Below are 17,628 nucleotides of genomic sequence, written 5' to 3' on the forward strand. Positions count from 1 at the left end.
ATTATGTAATTCACCAAGAAGAAGAAGAAAAACACACCTGCTGCCATGTTACTTCACCAACAGGTGCATGCTGGTTGTGGCTAACATGCTAAATGCTAACATGCTGATGGATGATCCTCCACTTCACCTTCAGACAGGTGAGTTCAACAATTCACCTGTCTGAATGTGAAGTGTAATCCAGTGGTTAATGAGCAGACTGTTGGAAATCTGAGCATGTTTAGAATATGAGGCCAAGATTGAACCTGTAAATCTGTCTTATTGCTCCACATGTAATACAGTTTTCATTTTTAAAGTCCCCCACCAGACACGTTTTAGAGATACTTTGCTATGATTACTATTGTTTTCTCACATAAAAAGTTTTAAAAGAACCTAGAATATATAGAAGATATAACCTCTAAATACAATCATGAACCTGAAAATGAGCATAATATGAGCACTTTAACTAGTAATCCCATGTCAGTTGTATAATTCACATTATTTCATAACACATTTCCTTTTACAAACATCATGTCATTCTACATTGTAGATAATAAATACAGTTTGGAGTCTTATTTAAAGACAGACTTGTCACCTCAGTTCCTCTGAGATATTACTAGCTACATCAGATGACTTAATAAATACAACAGTATTCAGAGTTTAATCAACTCCATAGTGTAAACTACACAATAGCAGCCTCTATAAGCTTATACAAATGACACAAAGGGACAAACAAAATAAAACAAATGAAATGCCTGACCTGACCAAACACAGAGGAAAACAATGTACTCCACGTACCTAACAGAGAACTTTGCAGATTCAGAGTCTACTCACAAAATATCACAAATAAAATATGATTATTATTTCTTAAACTGTCCAGCATTGTTTTAGAGTTGAAAATCTCCACCATGAAGTAGATTTCAGGACTGATTCAGTCATCAGTGGACATAGAGTAGAGGACACTAGGGATGTAACGATTACCAGTGTAACGGTAAACCACGGTTAAAAGGTTGATGATAACAATTACCGTTTTCATTTAAAATATTATTATCACAGATTTGATTTTCCGGAAAATTAGAGAGAGAGAGAGAGACACAGAGAGAGAGAGACAGACACAGAGAGAGATACAGAGACAGAGAGAGACAGAGAGAGAGAGACACAGAGAGATACAGAGAGAGAGAGAGAGAGAGAGACAGAGAGAGACAGAGACAGAGAGAGAGACACAGAGAGAGAGAGAGAGAGACAGAGAGAGAGACAGAGAGAGACACAGAGAGAGAGAGACACTGAGGCAGAGACAGAGAGAGAGTGAGAGAGACAGAGAGAGACACAGAGAGAGAGACACAGAGAGACACACAGAGAGAGAGAGAGACACACACAGAGAGAGAGAGACACAGAGAGAGAGAGACAGACACAGAGAGAGATACAGAGACAGAGAGAGACAGAGAGAGAGAGACACAGAGAAATACAGAGAGAGAGAGAGACACAGAGAGAGACAGAGACAGAGAGAGAGAGAAAGAGAGACAGAGAGAGAGCAAGAGAGACACAGAGACACAGAGAGAGAGAGACACACAGAGAGAGAGAGACACAGAGAGAGAGAGAGACAGAGAGAGACACAGAGAGAGACACAGAGAGAGAGAGACACAGAGGCAGAGACAGAGAGAGAGCGAGAGAGACAGAGAGAGACACAGAGACACAGAGAGAGAGAGACACAGACACAGAGAGAGTGACACAGAGCGACACAGAGAGACACAGAGAGAGAGACACAGAGAGACACAGAGAGAGAGACACAGAGAGAGAGACACAGAGAGACACAGAGAGAGAGAGAGACACACAGAGAGAGAGAGACACACAGAGAGAGAGAGAGACATGTACACACAGAGAGAAAGAAAGAGAGACACACACACAGAGAGACAGAGAGTCAGAGAGAGAGAGAGACACAGAGAGAGAGCATGTTACTCTCCTTTGGTGTCTCTGATACGTTTTAACATGAAGGCCAGGAGTCCCCAAAACTTTGCTGATTTTTCTGAGAGCTGCACATCCCAAGCCTAACTCATGAGAGAGTTTTCTAACGCCTATGCTGTAAACTTTGCCTTACGCTATTAATCTCATACAATATACAGTATTCGTTTGGGAACCTGATTGCTGATGATAGCAATGAAATGGTACCAAAATAACGAAAACGTAAAACTATTGTTACACTGGAAGGAACACTCACGGAAGAAGTTGTACTCCTTGGAATAATACGGTCACCGTAGGAGGTAAAGCGGTATCGGAATAGGAGGGGCTAGAAAGTAATATTCAGTTGGTTGTCAAATACAATTTCACCGCTAGATGGGAGAAATTCTTAAACAATGTAGCTTTAAAGTGCTCATATTTTGCTCATTTTCAGTTTTATAATTGTATTTAGAGGTTATATCAGAATAGGTTTACATGGTTTAATTTTCAGAAAACACCATATTTTTGTTGTACTACACATTGCTGCAGCTCCTCTTTTCACCCTGTGTGTTGAGCTCTCTGGTTTAGCTACAGAGTGAGGCATCTCACTTCTGTTCCATCTTTGTTGGGAGTCGCACATGCTCAGTAGCTAGGTAAGGACTACTAGCCAGTCAGAAGCAGAGTATGAGAGCGTGCCATGCTAGCAGCTAGGCGAGCATTATAACGTGTGTTCCAAAGTGACCACGTTTGTCTCTGAAGTAAAGGCTGGACTACAATAGAGCTGTTTGGAGCAGTTAGTGAACAGTGTTTTCTGTTGGAGATGGTAAGTCCCTTTGGGGTGGACTTTGGGCTTTTTCATGTTGTAAACCTATAACGTGTACAAAAAGATATATAACACAATAAAGGAAAGGGACAAGGCCAAAAAGCATAATATGAGCACTTTAAATGAAGTTGTAATGTGCTTGTGAGGGGACAAAGACATCTGTGGTGAACTCACCACAGACAGTTGCCTTGGTCATTGAGTCTCAACGGTGCGCTGATGAGAGTGAACAGGGGAAACACTGGAATGGATATGTGGCGTTATTTTAAACGACCGGAAAACACTGATATATGATATCAATTAGATTGATTTACTTGTTAATCGAAGATTTCAAAAACATTTTTTTTAAAAAATTCATTCAATTTGATCTCAAAATAAAAAAAAAAATGCAAAAGAAGAGACTATTTCTAGTCCCTGTGAGTTGTCAAACAAGTGTAGTGGCGGGCGCTTCATCAGTAGCAGCAGGAGGGACTGATGGGGTCTTACATCCTCTATACATCAGGACACCAACCACTGCAGCAGTTACAAGAATCAGAGCACCTGCTGCCAGTCCAAGGTCTCGGCCTACAGGAGAGGTGTTTCCATCCTCAGGGACATCATTCATTGAGTTTTCATCCTTGGAGTGTCCACTCTCCTGACCTGAAGGTGAATAAAACACATGAGTCAGTAAATGTGTGATAGTGGAGCAGTCTTCATCCTCTCTGATGTTAGAAACTGCAGCTACAACCTGATACTCAGAAAAACTCTCTGAGAGAGACTACCTCACCTGGCTCTGTAACCTGCAGACGGATGATTCTGATTGGCTCAAGGTCACTGAAAGCTCTCTTTTTCCGTCTTGACTCATCTGGTTTAACTCGACACTCGTATGTTCCGTTGTCGTTGCTGCTCACATTCTTTAGAATTAAAGACACGTCTCCGTCCTTCAGATCTCTGTCCACCAGCTCCACCCTGTCCTTATAGGATGGATGCTGGTGGGTTGTGTCCAGGTGTCCATCGATGGTTAAGAGTACGTAGTCGGGCACCAGGTCAGGTCTGCTCCACTGTGCAGCACTAATAGAGGAATCAGCAGCCTGACATTGCAAAATGACATCATCTCCAGGATCAACTGTTACAACCAAGGTGTCTGAAAAACAATAAAATAATATTAATAAACTAAAATATTTCGCAAGACAGAGAGAGAGAGAGAGAGAGAGAGAGAGAGAGAGAGAGAGAGAGAGAGAAACTTATTATAAAAAATAATGATTCCATTTCAAAAGGACTCCACAGTCAGGACACTGCATGTCCTGAAGAAGTTAAGGAGAAAACACAAGACTTTCACCCAGGAAACAGGTGATCATGTCCTGAAGAAGTTAAGGAGAAAACACAAGACTTTCACCCAGGAAACAGGTGTTCATGTCCTGGAGAAGTTAAGGAGAAAACACAAGACTTTCACCCAGGAAACAGGTGATCATGTCTTGAAGAAGTTAAGGAGAAAACACAAGACTTTCACCCAGGAAACAGGTGTTCATGTCCTGAAGAAGTTAAGGAGAAAACACAAGACTATTGACTATTGGCTAAGAGTGTTTCAATCCAAACTACAATCTTTTTTTAATCTTAACTTGTCGTTTGGTTTCCAAACTTTCTAAACTTTGGTGTCTAAGCTTTAGCCTCTAATGAATTTCATTTCTCATTAATGAATTTCATTTCTCATTACAGGTGCTATATACTATAAATAATGTTATACTTATAATTTCTACAGGCAACCGTAGACGTAACCCTGGTTTGGAATCATTAGCATATAGCACTGTGATGTGATAGAATGGCACCATTCGCCCAGCCAATCAGAGCCCTCTTTTCCAATTCAGACTCTAAATTAAACTTCCTGATGTGTCACAACAGAATATGAGAGTAGTATCCAAAAAAAGTGACATTTTACTAATGAATGCATGAATAAATGAATTTCAATCTATTTAAGCTAAGGGCTGGTTCCCATATTAAATACATATAGAATATATTATTTAATATCCTCACTGGTTTAGAAAATGTCCACAGTGTTTCTCCTGTACTAACTGAATTTGAATGTCTGTCCTATGTAAGAAATGATGCACACACAGACGTCTCAAGTAACCAAGTACACTTTACCTTACTTAAGTAGAAATCTTGGGTATCTATACATTACTTTACTGGAGTAGTTATTTTACAGCAGACTTTTTACTTCTACTCCTTACATTTTCACGCAACATTTGTACTTTCTTCTCCTTATCTTTTAAAAACAGCCTTGTTACTCCTGTATAGACAAACATACAAGGGTAATTGTTACTAAGCCTGCCCTGGGTACACCAATCTTGTTTTCCAGTTTGGTTATCTTACATCCGTTTCCCTCACAGATTCCTGCAGATAAGCTTGGATGGATCTGAAGTTTGACTTTCTGCACCATTACAATCCTTATAGACAACTAGTCATCATATCTTCCGCTCCATGAAACACATGTTAATTCTTAGTAGTACACGTATATGGTTATTTAATGTATTTGCATTGTACTAAAATGCGGCCTAAGCTTTTGTCCTTAATGGCATTCCCCCCCCCCCCCATTTTTTTTCATTAAAAACTGCGCAGTCAGAAACACGTCTGGCAATCCCTCTTTAAAATGTTAAAGTAACTGACAAAGTCGAACACAACACTTACTACACTTACTTAGCCTATGTTGGTCAGTCACATCATTCTACGGTCTGTGATTTCTCTGTAGAGCTTCTTTACAATAATTTCATTCCCATAACACACCGGCTCGCTCCACACTACCGTTATTATTCCTCACATAGACCTACTACACATATAGCCCATATAAACCTTATTTTTGAAAGATTACATGTAAAACAGCTCCTGCATAATCTATACACTGTACACAACCTGGAACTGTTTTCACCACATGCATCATAACCACACGGGTCAGAAATAAAGTCTACATAAATCTTTTCCAGATAAAGTATCTGATATTTACCAGAAGCTGCTCCAGACAGGAGGAACAACAGGATCAAAAATGAAGCCATGAGAGTGGAGAGAGTGTCTGTCATTGATGTTTCAAAGTGCAGGATCTGCTGCTGTCTTAACTTTATCTGTGATCACTGTGCCGCTGCGCTGAGCAGCATGCACAGGAATGACAGACAGTATAATATATCTAATCTAGAAATCACTTGCTTTCCTCTGGTGGTCTGAAGTCGCTAGTAAGCTGAGAAAACTGGCTAATCTAGAGAGAGTGTGTCACCAAAGTCAGCTCCCCTGCGTTAATAAAGAACTGGTCTGCTGTCCGACTGCATATGTTTAAGTGGTGGGTGTGACAGCCTGGGTTGCGAATTTAAGACCCGCCCTTCAATAGCATTTACACACTACTATTGGCCAGGCGTCCATGCCCTACATGTAGAGCTGTCAGTTGCCTAACCCCAACCAATCGAGTGCTATTGAAGGGCGGGTCTTGGCGTAGGATTCGTAGGTTTACTAGAGGACGTTGAGGAATTTGATATGGGAAACGATGGAAACGTGTTTCCTAAAGTTATTTAGTTCATTGATATACATAAATGTGGTCGTCTATGTGGAATGTGTGAGTCATCAGCTTCATGTGCAAACTGCACACCCCCCTCCCCCCCTCCCTTTTCCCCGCCTGGCTGAAAGGCATGTTCTTGTTTCTGAACCTAGAGAAGTTTAGGTCTGTACTCAGAGGCTATAGTAGGATTCGTAGGGTTACTAGAGGACGTTGAGGAATTTGATATGGGAAACGATGGAAACGTGTTTCCTAAAGTTATTTAGTTCATTGATATACAGTAAATGTGGTCGACAAAATAATAAAAACACCTCTCTGTAAAACACAATACAGTTCAATAGCAGCAACAATACCTGTGTTTGTTTTTTGCCGGGGCTTCAACGGCTTTTACGCAAAGTTATTTTGCAGTTTGAATAAGATAAACTGTTATAAACTGATAAACTATTGGGAACAAAACTAAAATTCATATAGATATACAGTATATATATACACATATACACATACACATGCATATACGTATACATACAATACACATACATATATATACATATACCTATGAAATAAAAAGTGTGTAGCAACACACCAAAGGAAAAAGAACAATATCCATACAGTGTTTACATATAATATTAAAAATACTATTACGATTTGTATTTTCAAAAAATATGTTCGTCATGAATGTGCCATAAATATTATAAACAAGTCATAAACGTTTATGACATAATGCTTCTTTTAGTAAGCGTCATTCAGTTTTTGTCATGACAAGTTATGGTTGGAGTTAGGGTTAGGGTTAGGGTTATGATCAGGGTTAGGGTTATGATCAGGGTTAGGGTTAGGGTTCATGTGTTCATGACTGTGTCATGTCACTCTTATGTAGATACCTTCAAGTAAAGTGTTACCGAAGTTTGTATGTTAAAACAGGGAGAACACGAGAGCAGGCTGCTAAAGGATATCACTTTTATTTTAAACAAACAAATCAATAATTCTCACTGATAAACACTGCCTGTCTTTTCCCTGGGACTCAATGATTAAACTGTTTAAAATTCCAAGTGTTAAGTCAAAGTATTTCAGCTTGAACTCTGATCTGATGAGGAGATTCAAACACTGACAGTGTTGTCGCTTTAAGAGAGACACGTGATGTTGTTCTTAGAGGCCATCCACACAGAGACGCTTTTTGGTGCAAAGGCACCTGTTTAGCATCGTTTGGGCCGACCGTCCAAACGATGCTAAACATGTGCCGCCCCCCAAACCCCAAATATGTTTGTTGGTCAATGTTACTTTTTATATATTTGAATATGTGCGCCTATTTTTGCTTTGTATTATGTTGGAATCTGTGTGTTCAGCTTTCTCTCTTCCTGTGAAGTGCTCCGTGTGTAACATGACAAGCATGCAGTAGTGACCTATGACCTCAGTGTCCTCTTCTCTCTCCCTGTGTATCCTTTGGATTAAACACAGATGGAATCAGCTCTGAGATCATCTTTATTTCTTTATTATAGCTGGAGACTCTAGGTGTGTCTGAATGTGTGTTTTAGTTTTATATCTTTGTCTTCTTGTTGTTAGAAGTCAGTTCAGCTTCATGGCTGTGTCCTTCCCAGAAGAACCTGAATGTGAAATGACATGTTTTGTAATCAGATAGAATAACTTGTTGGAACTGAACTCATGTAGAGTGTATTCATTTTGTTTCCTTGCAGACCAACAGCTGATCTCCTACTGTTGTGTATCAGAGTATAGTCCAGTCCATCCTGCTCTACTCTTCCTACTGTTTCTCCAACATGCTTTCTGTCACAAACTCATACTAAAAATAAATCAGTCTCCCCACACCCACACTCTCAGATCCCAATTTCAAGCCCATCACACGCATCACAACCACAATAGCACAGAGCAACACACACTCCACAGCCATTTCCCCATCCTTGGAAGATTTCACTGTGACAATGGCAGGAAAAACTCTGCTTGCTTTCTGCAGAGTCAGGACGAGAGTGTGTGTGTTACGTCATACAAACAGACATGACTTCTCTACTCAAATCACTCAGTTTACCTTTGTGACAACACATCTTAAAGTCATATAGACGAAAGATTTTATATATTCCTAGATATTTTTATGATATAAACTGCTATTCAAATTGTAAACTGGATGACACAAATCCAAGGAGATTCTTTAACCCATAGTTTGCCACAAATTAAAGTCTTTTGACTGAAATATTACTCTTCTTCTCCAACACACTATAGACCTGATAGAGATGCTAAGTGAGTTAAAGGTGCTGTAGGTAAGATTGTGAAGATCCAGGACTTTGCCAACAAATTTGAACATCGACAACTTCTCAGTCCCTCTCCCCATTCTGCTAAAAACCAAACCACCTCCTAAGCCCCTCCCCCACAAGGGAGAGCTGTGCACATAGAGCACGGGCACATTAGCTCTGGAGCACCGTGCATGAGTATAGTATCCAAAGCAACCAGAGAATAAACAGACAAGCATGGAACACACCGACGTGAGAACTAGCCAGATGTAACAGTGAGGCTGTATACAATACGTTTTATATTACCCTTGCTTGGTTATACTTTAGGTCAAATTATTTAGCAATAAGTCGCTTTCCGACCAAGTAGTTACAGAAACGTAGTTATAGGAAAAGTCCACTTTTAAAGAGATCTACTAACTGCTCTCCCCCAAAACCGTTTTTTCCAAGTGCATTTCCACTGGCCAAGTGGCCATAGGAACTGGTAGGAGGGGTAAGGGAGTGATGCAAGCACGGCAACGGTCTTTATAGTGTTAAAATCAGAAAGCAAATACACCAAAAAAAGTATGAACTAAATACTAAATCTATTGTATATAGCATATTTGTCATAATTTAAACAAGTCTCCCGAAGAGAAACGTATCTCTCTCTCCCCCGCCTCTGCCTGCTGCGCTGTGGACGTGTGTGTGTGTGTGTGTGTGTGTGTGTGTGTGTGTGTGTGTGTGTGTGTGTGTGTGTGTGTGTGTGTGTGTGACAGCCAGCCGCAGGGCACGCTTGTGGAGTTTAACTCCGAAAAGACAGTTAACCACAGGTTCCCGTTAATCTTATGATGGTCATGAGTTGTGATATTTAAACAAACGATCCGTCAACGGTGAAAGAAAAGCCTCTTATTTACGAGAGCGGTCTGAGAGACCTCCAGCTTACCTCGGGGTCTCTGAGCCAGTCATGGCCGAGCGACGAGCTAGAGGGCGGGGCAAGCCCCTCCTGGCTGTCGCCTCATTTCATGGAGCTTCTCAACTCCAACTCTGCAAATTGTCAATTCGGCATCAATTTTCGCAAGACTGCCTATATTCGAAATCTAAGCAGTTCATTTCTCGCCTAAAATGTTGTCAGAAGTGAAATTAGTGATGAATAAGATGGCGAAAACTGTTAAAATTGTCCTGTTGTTGGGCTGTCTGTACTGGAAATCCGACCCTCATTGACCTAGGTTCCTATACTGAAAAGGGAACAGCGAAAAGACCCTGCCCTGAAGTAGGAGCTAAAAGAGTTACAGGAACTGCAGCCAGAGGGACTTAATAATCCCCAAATTGTTCAGTTGCCAAGACTGTTATACTCACCCAAACCTACAATGTTGTTCTTTGAATGCAGCCTGGAAATGACTTCTGCTCTTTTGTCATCCTAAAAGTCTTTGATGGTATCCACACAGTACTGGTCCTGTATTCTGAAGAAGGTAGAGCGCTCAACAATCCCCATGTTCATGAACTTGAAGAGCAGTGCAACTTTAGCATAGTTATTTCCAGACAGGAGAATATTAGATGCCAATATGAGATCACCAGCTCGCATGCCGTACTTGAAAGTACGTAAAGTAAAGTAGCCGTACTGAGAGTTCCACTGCCAGATGTCAGTGAGTCTTTTGCTGTACACAGTGGGATTGGCAATAACAGATACTCTGCAAGCTGTTTTAAGCAGAGATGGTTTGTTATAGTTGTAGATTGACCGACAATGTCGCCCTCATTCTGGACTTGATGTTTTTCAGGCACAGGTAGTTGTTGTGGCACAGAATTTTGAATGTCATTGAATTGGTTTTCATCAATGTCATCTTGAATGTCCAACGATGACATGCCTCAAAAAGGTACAGCAACACAGATTTTAAGACCAATACATGTGGTTCAAATGCATACAATATGTTGTTATCTGTGTGAACAGGGTAGCATAGCATCAAAACCAAACCTACCTTTCCTCCAAAACCTGTATAGCTGTTTCCTCAGCCTCACTGAGTCCCAGGGCCTCTCCAGCAAAGTCATCATCTCTGAAGAGATATTTCATGAATACAAATGTATTCCACATTGAAGTTGTATGCAAGGGCCTATTGTCATCAGTATTGTCAGAATATCAAATCCATGTTAAGGAAATGGCCCCAAGTTGTATTGTGATTATGTTCATGATGTTCATCAGAGCCCAACCAAAACAATGTAATTACATTCCATAAATACAACAGGTATATGCACACCACAATCATGTTCTTACCTTTCTGAAAGTGAATCTCCAAAAATAATGGAAACTGTCGGCAAAGAATGCTTTCTCCTCTGATGTTTCGATGGAGTCGATGTAATGGCCGAAGAACCTTCCTGGTATCTGTAGAGATGCATACAATATGTTGTTTGTCTGTAAATTACAAATAAACTCCAAAAACTCCAAAGACGCAGTGAAATGTCAGATGGGATTATCATCATCTGAAATAGAGCTGTAATCGTGGGCCTTAAAAGTTCGGCCCGACAAGGCCCGAAGCCGACAGAATTCGGCCAAAGCCCCACAAGTACATTTTGATTGACAGCTTTTTAAAAGCCCAACCCGATTACAGCCCGACATTATTGAAACGTGTGCACGTACACAGCTCTTTTGCCTTTTGTCATGAATTTGTCATTTATACATTTTTTAACATCATTTTTTCATAACTAACGTAGGCTATAGGCCACTTAGAAGTTGGAAATGTCAACATCAATGGGCAACAAAAACATGCAACATACTCTTGAGCCATGTCTATGCAGTGAAAGAACCATTGCACATTTAGTTAAGTGCTTCAATGTTTGAAGTTACAAAATATAACGTTAAAGCTAATAACATTTCTGCTAAGTTGTTGTTAATGACTTTTACTTGCTTAATTTTAGCTACGTTTACTTGAGATAAAGATAAAGGTTTTAGCTGACTATGGTAAACAATAGTCAAGCTAGAGTGAATGAGTGAAATACAAGAAATAACTAACCTAGTTAGCTATCCGAAGTTCTCTATTCTTTGCCATTAATATAGCATGCTATCTCTATGCTATTAACAGTCCCCACAGAATGTTGTCACAGAAAACTAAATGTCATAGTGTCACTGTTAATGATGTTGTACTGTGAGCAGATGGATACTGGAAGATATTTTGAGAGAGAGGGAGAAAGAGAGGGAGAGAGAGAGAGAGAGAGAGAGAGAGAGAGAGAGAGAGAGAGAGAGAGAGAGAGAGAGAGAGAGAGAGAGAAGCAGGAGTTTAGCAGGGCAGCTGATTCTGAAGGAAGTGGTTTGATTGAGGTATGTAACGTTAATGGTCTGCAGCAATGCTTCTCAAAGTGGGGTCCAGGGACCTCCAGGGGTCCTTGAGGGGGTTCCAGCGGGTCCCCAGCAAGAAGTGAAATAACTTATTTTCACTATAATAATTTTTCACAAAAATAATTTAGGGGTCCTTGATGTCTAAAAGTTTAAGAACCACTGATCTACAGGGCTAAGAAAGAGTGGGGTGATTTTTGTTTTCTTCTAACAACAGGCATTTGTTGGCAAGTCTAGGCACTAAGGCATAGCCTAAACTAAATTATTTTATGATATTTATTATATATGCTATATTCTGAACAACTTAACTTTCTGCATTAATTTGCTGTAATAAATTAAATAGTATGTAGATTTTGTAGGCTAGGCTAGTGACGTCCCCTGCTCGATCGACTTCTTTCTTCTTTGCAATCTTTTCATCCGTCCTATTTTTGTTACGTGTCTTGGCTGTGTAAGCATTTGTTGCCAAAGGAGGAGTCGGGAGTTTTACTTGTGATGGTTGTTTCTCTGCCATTGCATTTGATATGCTCCAGCTGTCTCACCTGTGAATCTGGCCAAGTGCATGTGAAGAGTGGGGAAGGGTGGGAAAACTTTCTTCAGCTTGTGTGTGAAGGGGGAGGATAGAACGCTATGATATGCTTGTGCCTGAGCAGTGATTGACACACAGTTAGAACTGAGCATGTGTAAAGAAAGAGAAGGTGCTGTGCTGCCATCTGCTGGCTGGCTGACTCAACTGATATGATGCTTTCATCCAAAGAGAGTTTTACAATGACCATCTCACTCCCACTTACATTCACACTTGTTTTTTAAAACCCTGGTGTATTTGGCCCGACATTTTAACCCTTGTACATATTCATATTTTGACAGCACCAAAACCTCAAAGAAAATGCCTTCACATGGAAACCTACTTGGCAATAAAGCTGGTTGATTCTTGGTATGCAGCTCCACAGTCTATTTTAGTCTATTTCTGACCAAGTTTCAGTGGTTAAACAGAGTCAAGGTGTGGTTGTGTTCACTTCCCCCCACACCTTGGGTAGTTGGGAGGAAGCTGCACCTACAGAGAGATGGCTCGTTTGTTTCAAGATTATAAGAAGCTGCCTAGGCCAAGATTTAAAGTTACTTGCATATACATATGTTCTTCAGTTCTAATCCGTACTTATGCACACAAACCCTCATACTGATGTTATGCAGGATGTGTATGAATGCATGAATGCATGAGAGTATGCATGCATGTGCAACTGAAGTATTCAACTTTGGCCGAGGCGGCTTCTCGTCAACCACAGTGCCAGTCACATAGACGGAAGGAGGGGGGCTTACTTGATGCGACTATGAAGTGAACAAAGTGCAGACATCATTTGGTCAAATGTAAGGATGGAGGAACCATCTCTGCTGCGGCTGCTTTGTAAGTAAACTCTTTGTGCATTTATGATAACAATGCTAAAAAAACTAAAAGAAAGGCAAGAAAACTGAGAAATCTAAAGTCTAGGTTATACAGCAATGTTTGGCTTAAAACAATGCTTCTGGAACGTTAAAATTATGAGAATTTTGAAAGGTTGTGTAAATGTTTCATAGTGTTATTTAAATTCTTTTAAACTTTAAACCGAACCAAACTCAAACTAACCTGAATGTCTTATCTCTTCAGTTCTGATCTCACTGCTGAGCTGCCCAACAAACCAAGGTCAGTACACTTTTTCCTCTACATTACATTACATTACATGTCATTTAGCTGACGCTTTTATCCAAAGCGACTTACAATGTCTATATATGTCAGAGGTCATACACCTCTGGAGCAACTAGGGGTTAAGTGTCTTGCTCAGGGACACATTGGCTGATGTGTCACAGCGGCAATTAAACCCAGGTCTCCCACACCAAAGGCATCTGTCTTATCCACTGCGCCATCAGCACCCTCTAGATACAAAATCCCATTAACAGTACTTTTAAAATGTGTAGAGGGTTATTGTGTGTATTCAAAGTACAGATTTGTTTATTTTTGAAAAGTTTGACTGAGAAGCCAGAGGCCTCATTTATCAAAGCATGTGTAAAACAATTAGTCAGTGTGTGTGTGTGTGTGTGTGTGTGTGTGTGTGTGTGTGTGTGTGTGTGTGTGTGTGTGAAAAGTGTTTGTACGAACAAAAAGTTTGGTATTTATTAAACCTGCACATGAACGATACATCTCACCAACATCTATATCCGCAGGCTTGTTCACACTCATTCACATATATAAACTCCCCAGAATACCAGATATGGTTAACCACATCCCTTTGAAACTGTGAGTGGCTTTAAAGGGGTGATAGAATGATTATATAGGGTATTTTACACTGTTGCTTAAGGTCTCCTAATAGAGTATATAACATTGGTTGGGCTGAAAATTGCCCGAATGTTATTTTATTAGGCCCTTCACTACCCTGTGAATATGGTTCTATTTGGAACAAGAGCTTTTCTTCCAAATATGGTATGCTCATGAATATTTAGATGAGCTGCGCGCTGATTGGTTTGAGCGAACCCCATAGAAACACATTGGAAACGAGACAGCAGGTCTCATATTTCAGACACTGCAAAGTTATACATTGTTTGTCAGGCTATTTCGTTATTAAATTCACTTCTGAGACTTTTTTATGCGAAAAATCAACTATATAAAGCTCAAATATGGGCCGTTTTACGAAAATTGATGGCTAGTTGCAAATTTGGTAAGACGTGTCGGACTTTAGCTAGGAGCTCCACAGTCTGACGAGAAAGCGGCAGCCTGAACCTCCATACCCAGTGAAAGTCACCGTTTCTCAGGTTCGGGGCTCAGCTGGCCGACTGCCAGCTGCCAGCATAACTAGAGTAGCTATATTTACAGTTTGAATTTCGTCACTTCACTTATACAACATGTACCCCAAGGTCTTATAAAGCTAACTATGGTGTCCGATTTCAATTTAATGCATTTCTTAATTAATTATGCATTTTTAGTAAATTAATGCATCACCCCTTTAATGTAGAGATACTTGTTGTGAGCAAACGTAGAAAACGAGAAAGGTAAAGATGAAAAACATCACACACAATGAGGTTAAGATATTGGAGCATCCTGGGAGAAAACATGAAGGAAGGTTTCCCAGCTTAGATCAATTAGTGCAGCTTAGTGTAAAGAAATGAGCTGATTCCTTAAGTTTCCCAGATAATTAATATGAAGTATCAGAGGCCCAGTCACGCTTTGTCCAAAGCAGTGATTGTCACAGTAACTTTGATATGATATATTTTTTATTAACGTGTAATGCCACTAAGTGGCTCATGCCACTAAGTGGCTCATCCCACACGGATTTACATGACACCCATATACACACACAGCATACTCTACTCTGCACAAAATAAAGAATGAAGAAAACATATTACAGCAGCCACAACACAATAATGTAACCCCATACATTGTTAACTAGACATTTTGTACCAAAACTACAAACACAAAAAATTTAATAAATAAATAAATAAATAAATAAATAGGTAAATATATGTCACTACCAGACAGAGAATCATCGATACAAAGCAGTCTTCCTTTTAGCCCATGCTTGTTGTAAAAAGTATAAAACATGTTTTATGTTCAAACAACCAAACTAACAGATGTATATCCTGCCTCATCTCTTTTACTTTAACTTTGTTAAATAATTGCAATCTTAAATCATGATAATATGGACAATACAAAGCAAAATTAACTTAATCTTAAAAACTTAATCTAATCTTAATTTTAGATTCTTGAGATCACATAAATAAGACTGTCTGTCTTCCTCACTGGTGCCCGACCAACGTCCTGTTTCAATATGGAGAGGGAGTATTCAGACCTGAACTGAACACGCAAATCTTTTCACCTCGGACAGATGATATTTTGCATACTTTTCAATACCAAACTCATTTTTCATCAAACTAAAGGTTCTAAGTTTTGGTTTGTTCAAAATCTCAGCAGCCCATTTCTCTTTAAACTGCTGAAAACCAGCAGTAATAATCAACAACAACCACAACACATTCTTCTCCCTCCTCCCTCCAGCCTCTCTGACTGTGAGTCCCAGCAGATCTCAGATGTTTAGAGGACAGTCTGTCTCTCTGAGCTGTGAGGAGGACGACAGCTCTGCTGAATGGACTTTGAGGAGGATCACAGACAAAGAAACCAGAGCTGAGTGTAAAGACTGGGGAAAATCTGCTGGTTCTTCCTGTATCATCAGCGCCATCCTCCCTTTGGACAGTGGAGTTTACTGGTGTGAGTCCAGAGAGGGAGCAACCAGTAACAGCATCAACATCACTGTCACTGGTAAGATCAGACTGTGGAGTCAGTATTGATGAAGCTGTGTGTGAATGGATGACATGCTGTAGTTTGTCTCTGTGTTGAGGTGGACCAGTGATCCTGCAGAGTCCTGTCCTCCCTGTGACGGAGGGAGAAGACCTCACTCTGCACTGTAAAACAAAGACGTCCTCCAACCTCACAGCTGATTTCTATAAAGATGGCTCCTTCATCAGGACTGAGCCTGCAGGTCACATGACCATCCACCATGTTTCCAGGTCTGATGAAGGCCTCTACAAGTGCAACATCAGCAGTGTTGGAGAGTCTCCACCCAGCTGGGTCTCTGTCACAGGTGAGGAGGTTACCTTTGATTTCAGCCCACCACCTCCAAGCTCTCTGCCGCCTCCTGACACAACCTCAGAACCACCTTCGACCTCAGACCCCCTCCCCCTTGTGTTCAGACTGGTCGTCCACCTGGTGGTGTTCTGTCCGTACTGCATCTCCACTTTCATCATGGTGTCTCTATATAGAGACAGGACCACAGGTAACACTCTGAATCATTAACTGACCTTACGATCGATCAATCAATCTCATACCACCACTCTGGTCTTGATCAGTTAACAGCTCATCAATTATCTACATTTCTAACCTGCTCTGACTGTAGGAAATGACCTGCCCTTCTCCGTGGTGATGACCCCACCCACCCAGGCTCAGGAGAGATTGGATGAAGACTATGATGATGTCATCACTGCTGTCACCACGGAGCATCACTTCTGAACTGATCTGAGAAGAAGCTCAAATGTTTCAAGTCCTCATAAATCAGGAACAGTGGAAGTCTCAGAAATCTTCCCTGTGGATCTCCACATGTTCTAGTTTGACCTGTAGATGGAGGATGTTAACCTGAGCCCAGTTCAGTCCAAAGATTTGCGATGAAAACAAGTTTTGAAACCTGTTAGTTTACACCAATGAGATGAGACGGTGTATCCTCTGCATTGAGATGACTCTGGGGCGCTCGTTGAGCCTCCATCTAAATTTCTGCCATTTCCAACAGCTGACAGTTTGAAACATAGAAATAAAATGGATCATTTCATTTCTATAGTTTGCAGCTGATTTGACCGTTCCAAAACCAGCCTCTGAAAACGTAACCATCTGAGTCCCAGCGACACCATCAGCTTGTTTTAGTCGAGCTGAAACAGGCCGCTTCAGAAGTAAAGGTTTCTTCTCGTTGCTATCTTTGCTCTGAACTGGACTTTAGTAGCAGATAGTGGTTCAGGTTCTGCTGTAAGTCGTGTTGTTGTTCATGTCGTAGATGCCAAGTTTTCAATCTCTTCAGATCAAATAAAATAAAATGATGAGCATCTTTTCTCTCTGTGCTTTGTTCCAATGTGATCATAACTATAAAGAGGAAGGAGGAGGCTTTTACTGGCTGTCCATATTGCTGTTGAACCTCACCAACTCCAACATCACAATCCAACATGGCTGCTCTGAGCATCAACTGTAGTGAAAGCTGTACAAATATACTGTTAAACAACTTGGTTGGTTGGCGTGTCGTTGAGTGACATTTTGCAGGTGAAGGCCCAGGAGGGACATGACATTTTGGGCCCC

General features: G+C 40.6%; 1 protein-coding gene across 4 annotated transcripts; it reads left to right on the forward strand.

Moving 5' to 3' along the window:
• Positions 1-41: 41 nt before the first annotated feature.
• On the forward strand, positions 42-17,386 carry LOC116060890 (Fc receptor-like protein 5). 4 transcript variants are annotated; one of them, XM_031314650.2, is made up of 7 exons: positions 44-137; positions 11,854-11,859; positions 13,079-13,176; positions 13,417-13,452; positions 15,793-16,053; positions 16,133-16,567; positions 16,688-17,386. In XM_031314650.2, exons 3-7 carry the CDS (start codon positions 13,146-13,148, stop codon positions 16,798-16,800), a joined length of 876 nt encoding a protein of 291 aa, XP_031170510.1. In that variant the 5' UTR covers positions 44-137; positions 11,854-11,859; positions 13,079-13,145; the 3' UTR covers positions 16,801-17,386. The 4 variants fall into 4 exon arrangements, with proteins under 4 accessions (XP_031170507.1, XP_031170510.1, XP_031170509.2 ...); XM_031314647.2 differs by lacking the exons at positions 11,854-11,859; positions 13,079-13,176 and having other exon boundaries at positions 42-137; XM_031314651.2 differs by lacking the exons at positions 44-137; positions 11,854-11,859 and having other exon boundaries at positions 12,904-13,176.
• The last annotated feature ends 242 nt before the right edge of the window (positions 17,387-17,628 follow it).

Source organism: Sander lucioperca, chromosome 17, assembly GCF_008315115.2.
Source record: "Sander lucioperca isolate FBNREF2018 chromosome 17, SLUC_FBN_1.2, whole genome shotgun sequence".
NCBI classification, from domain to species: Eukaryota; Metazoa; Chordata; class Actinopteri; order Perciformes; family Percidae; genus Sander; species Sander lucioperca.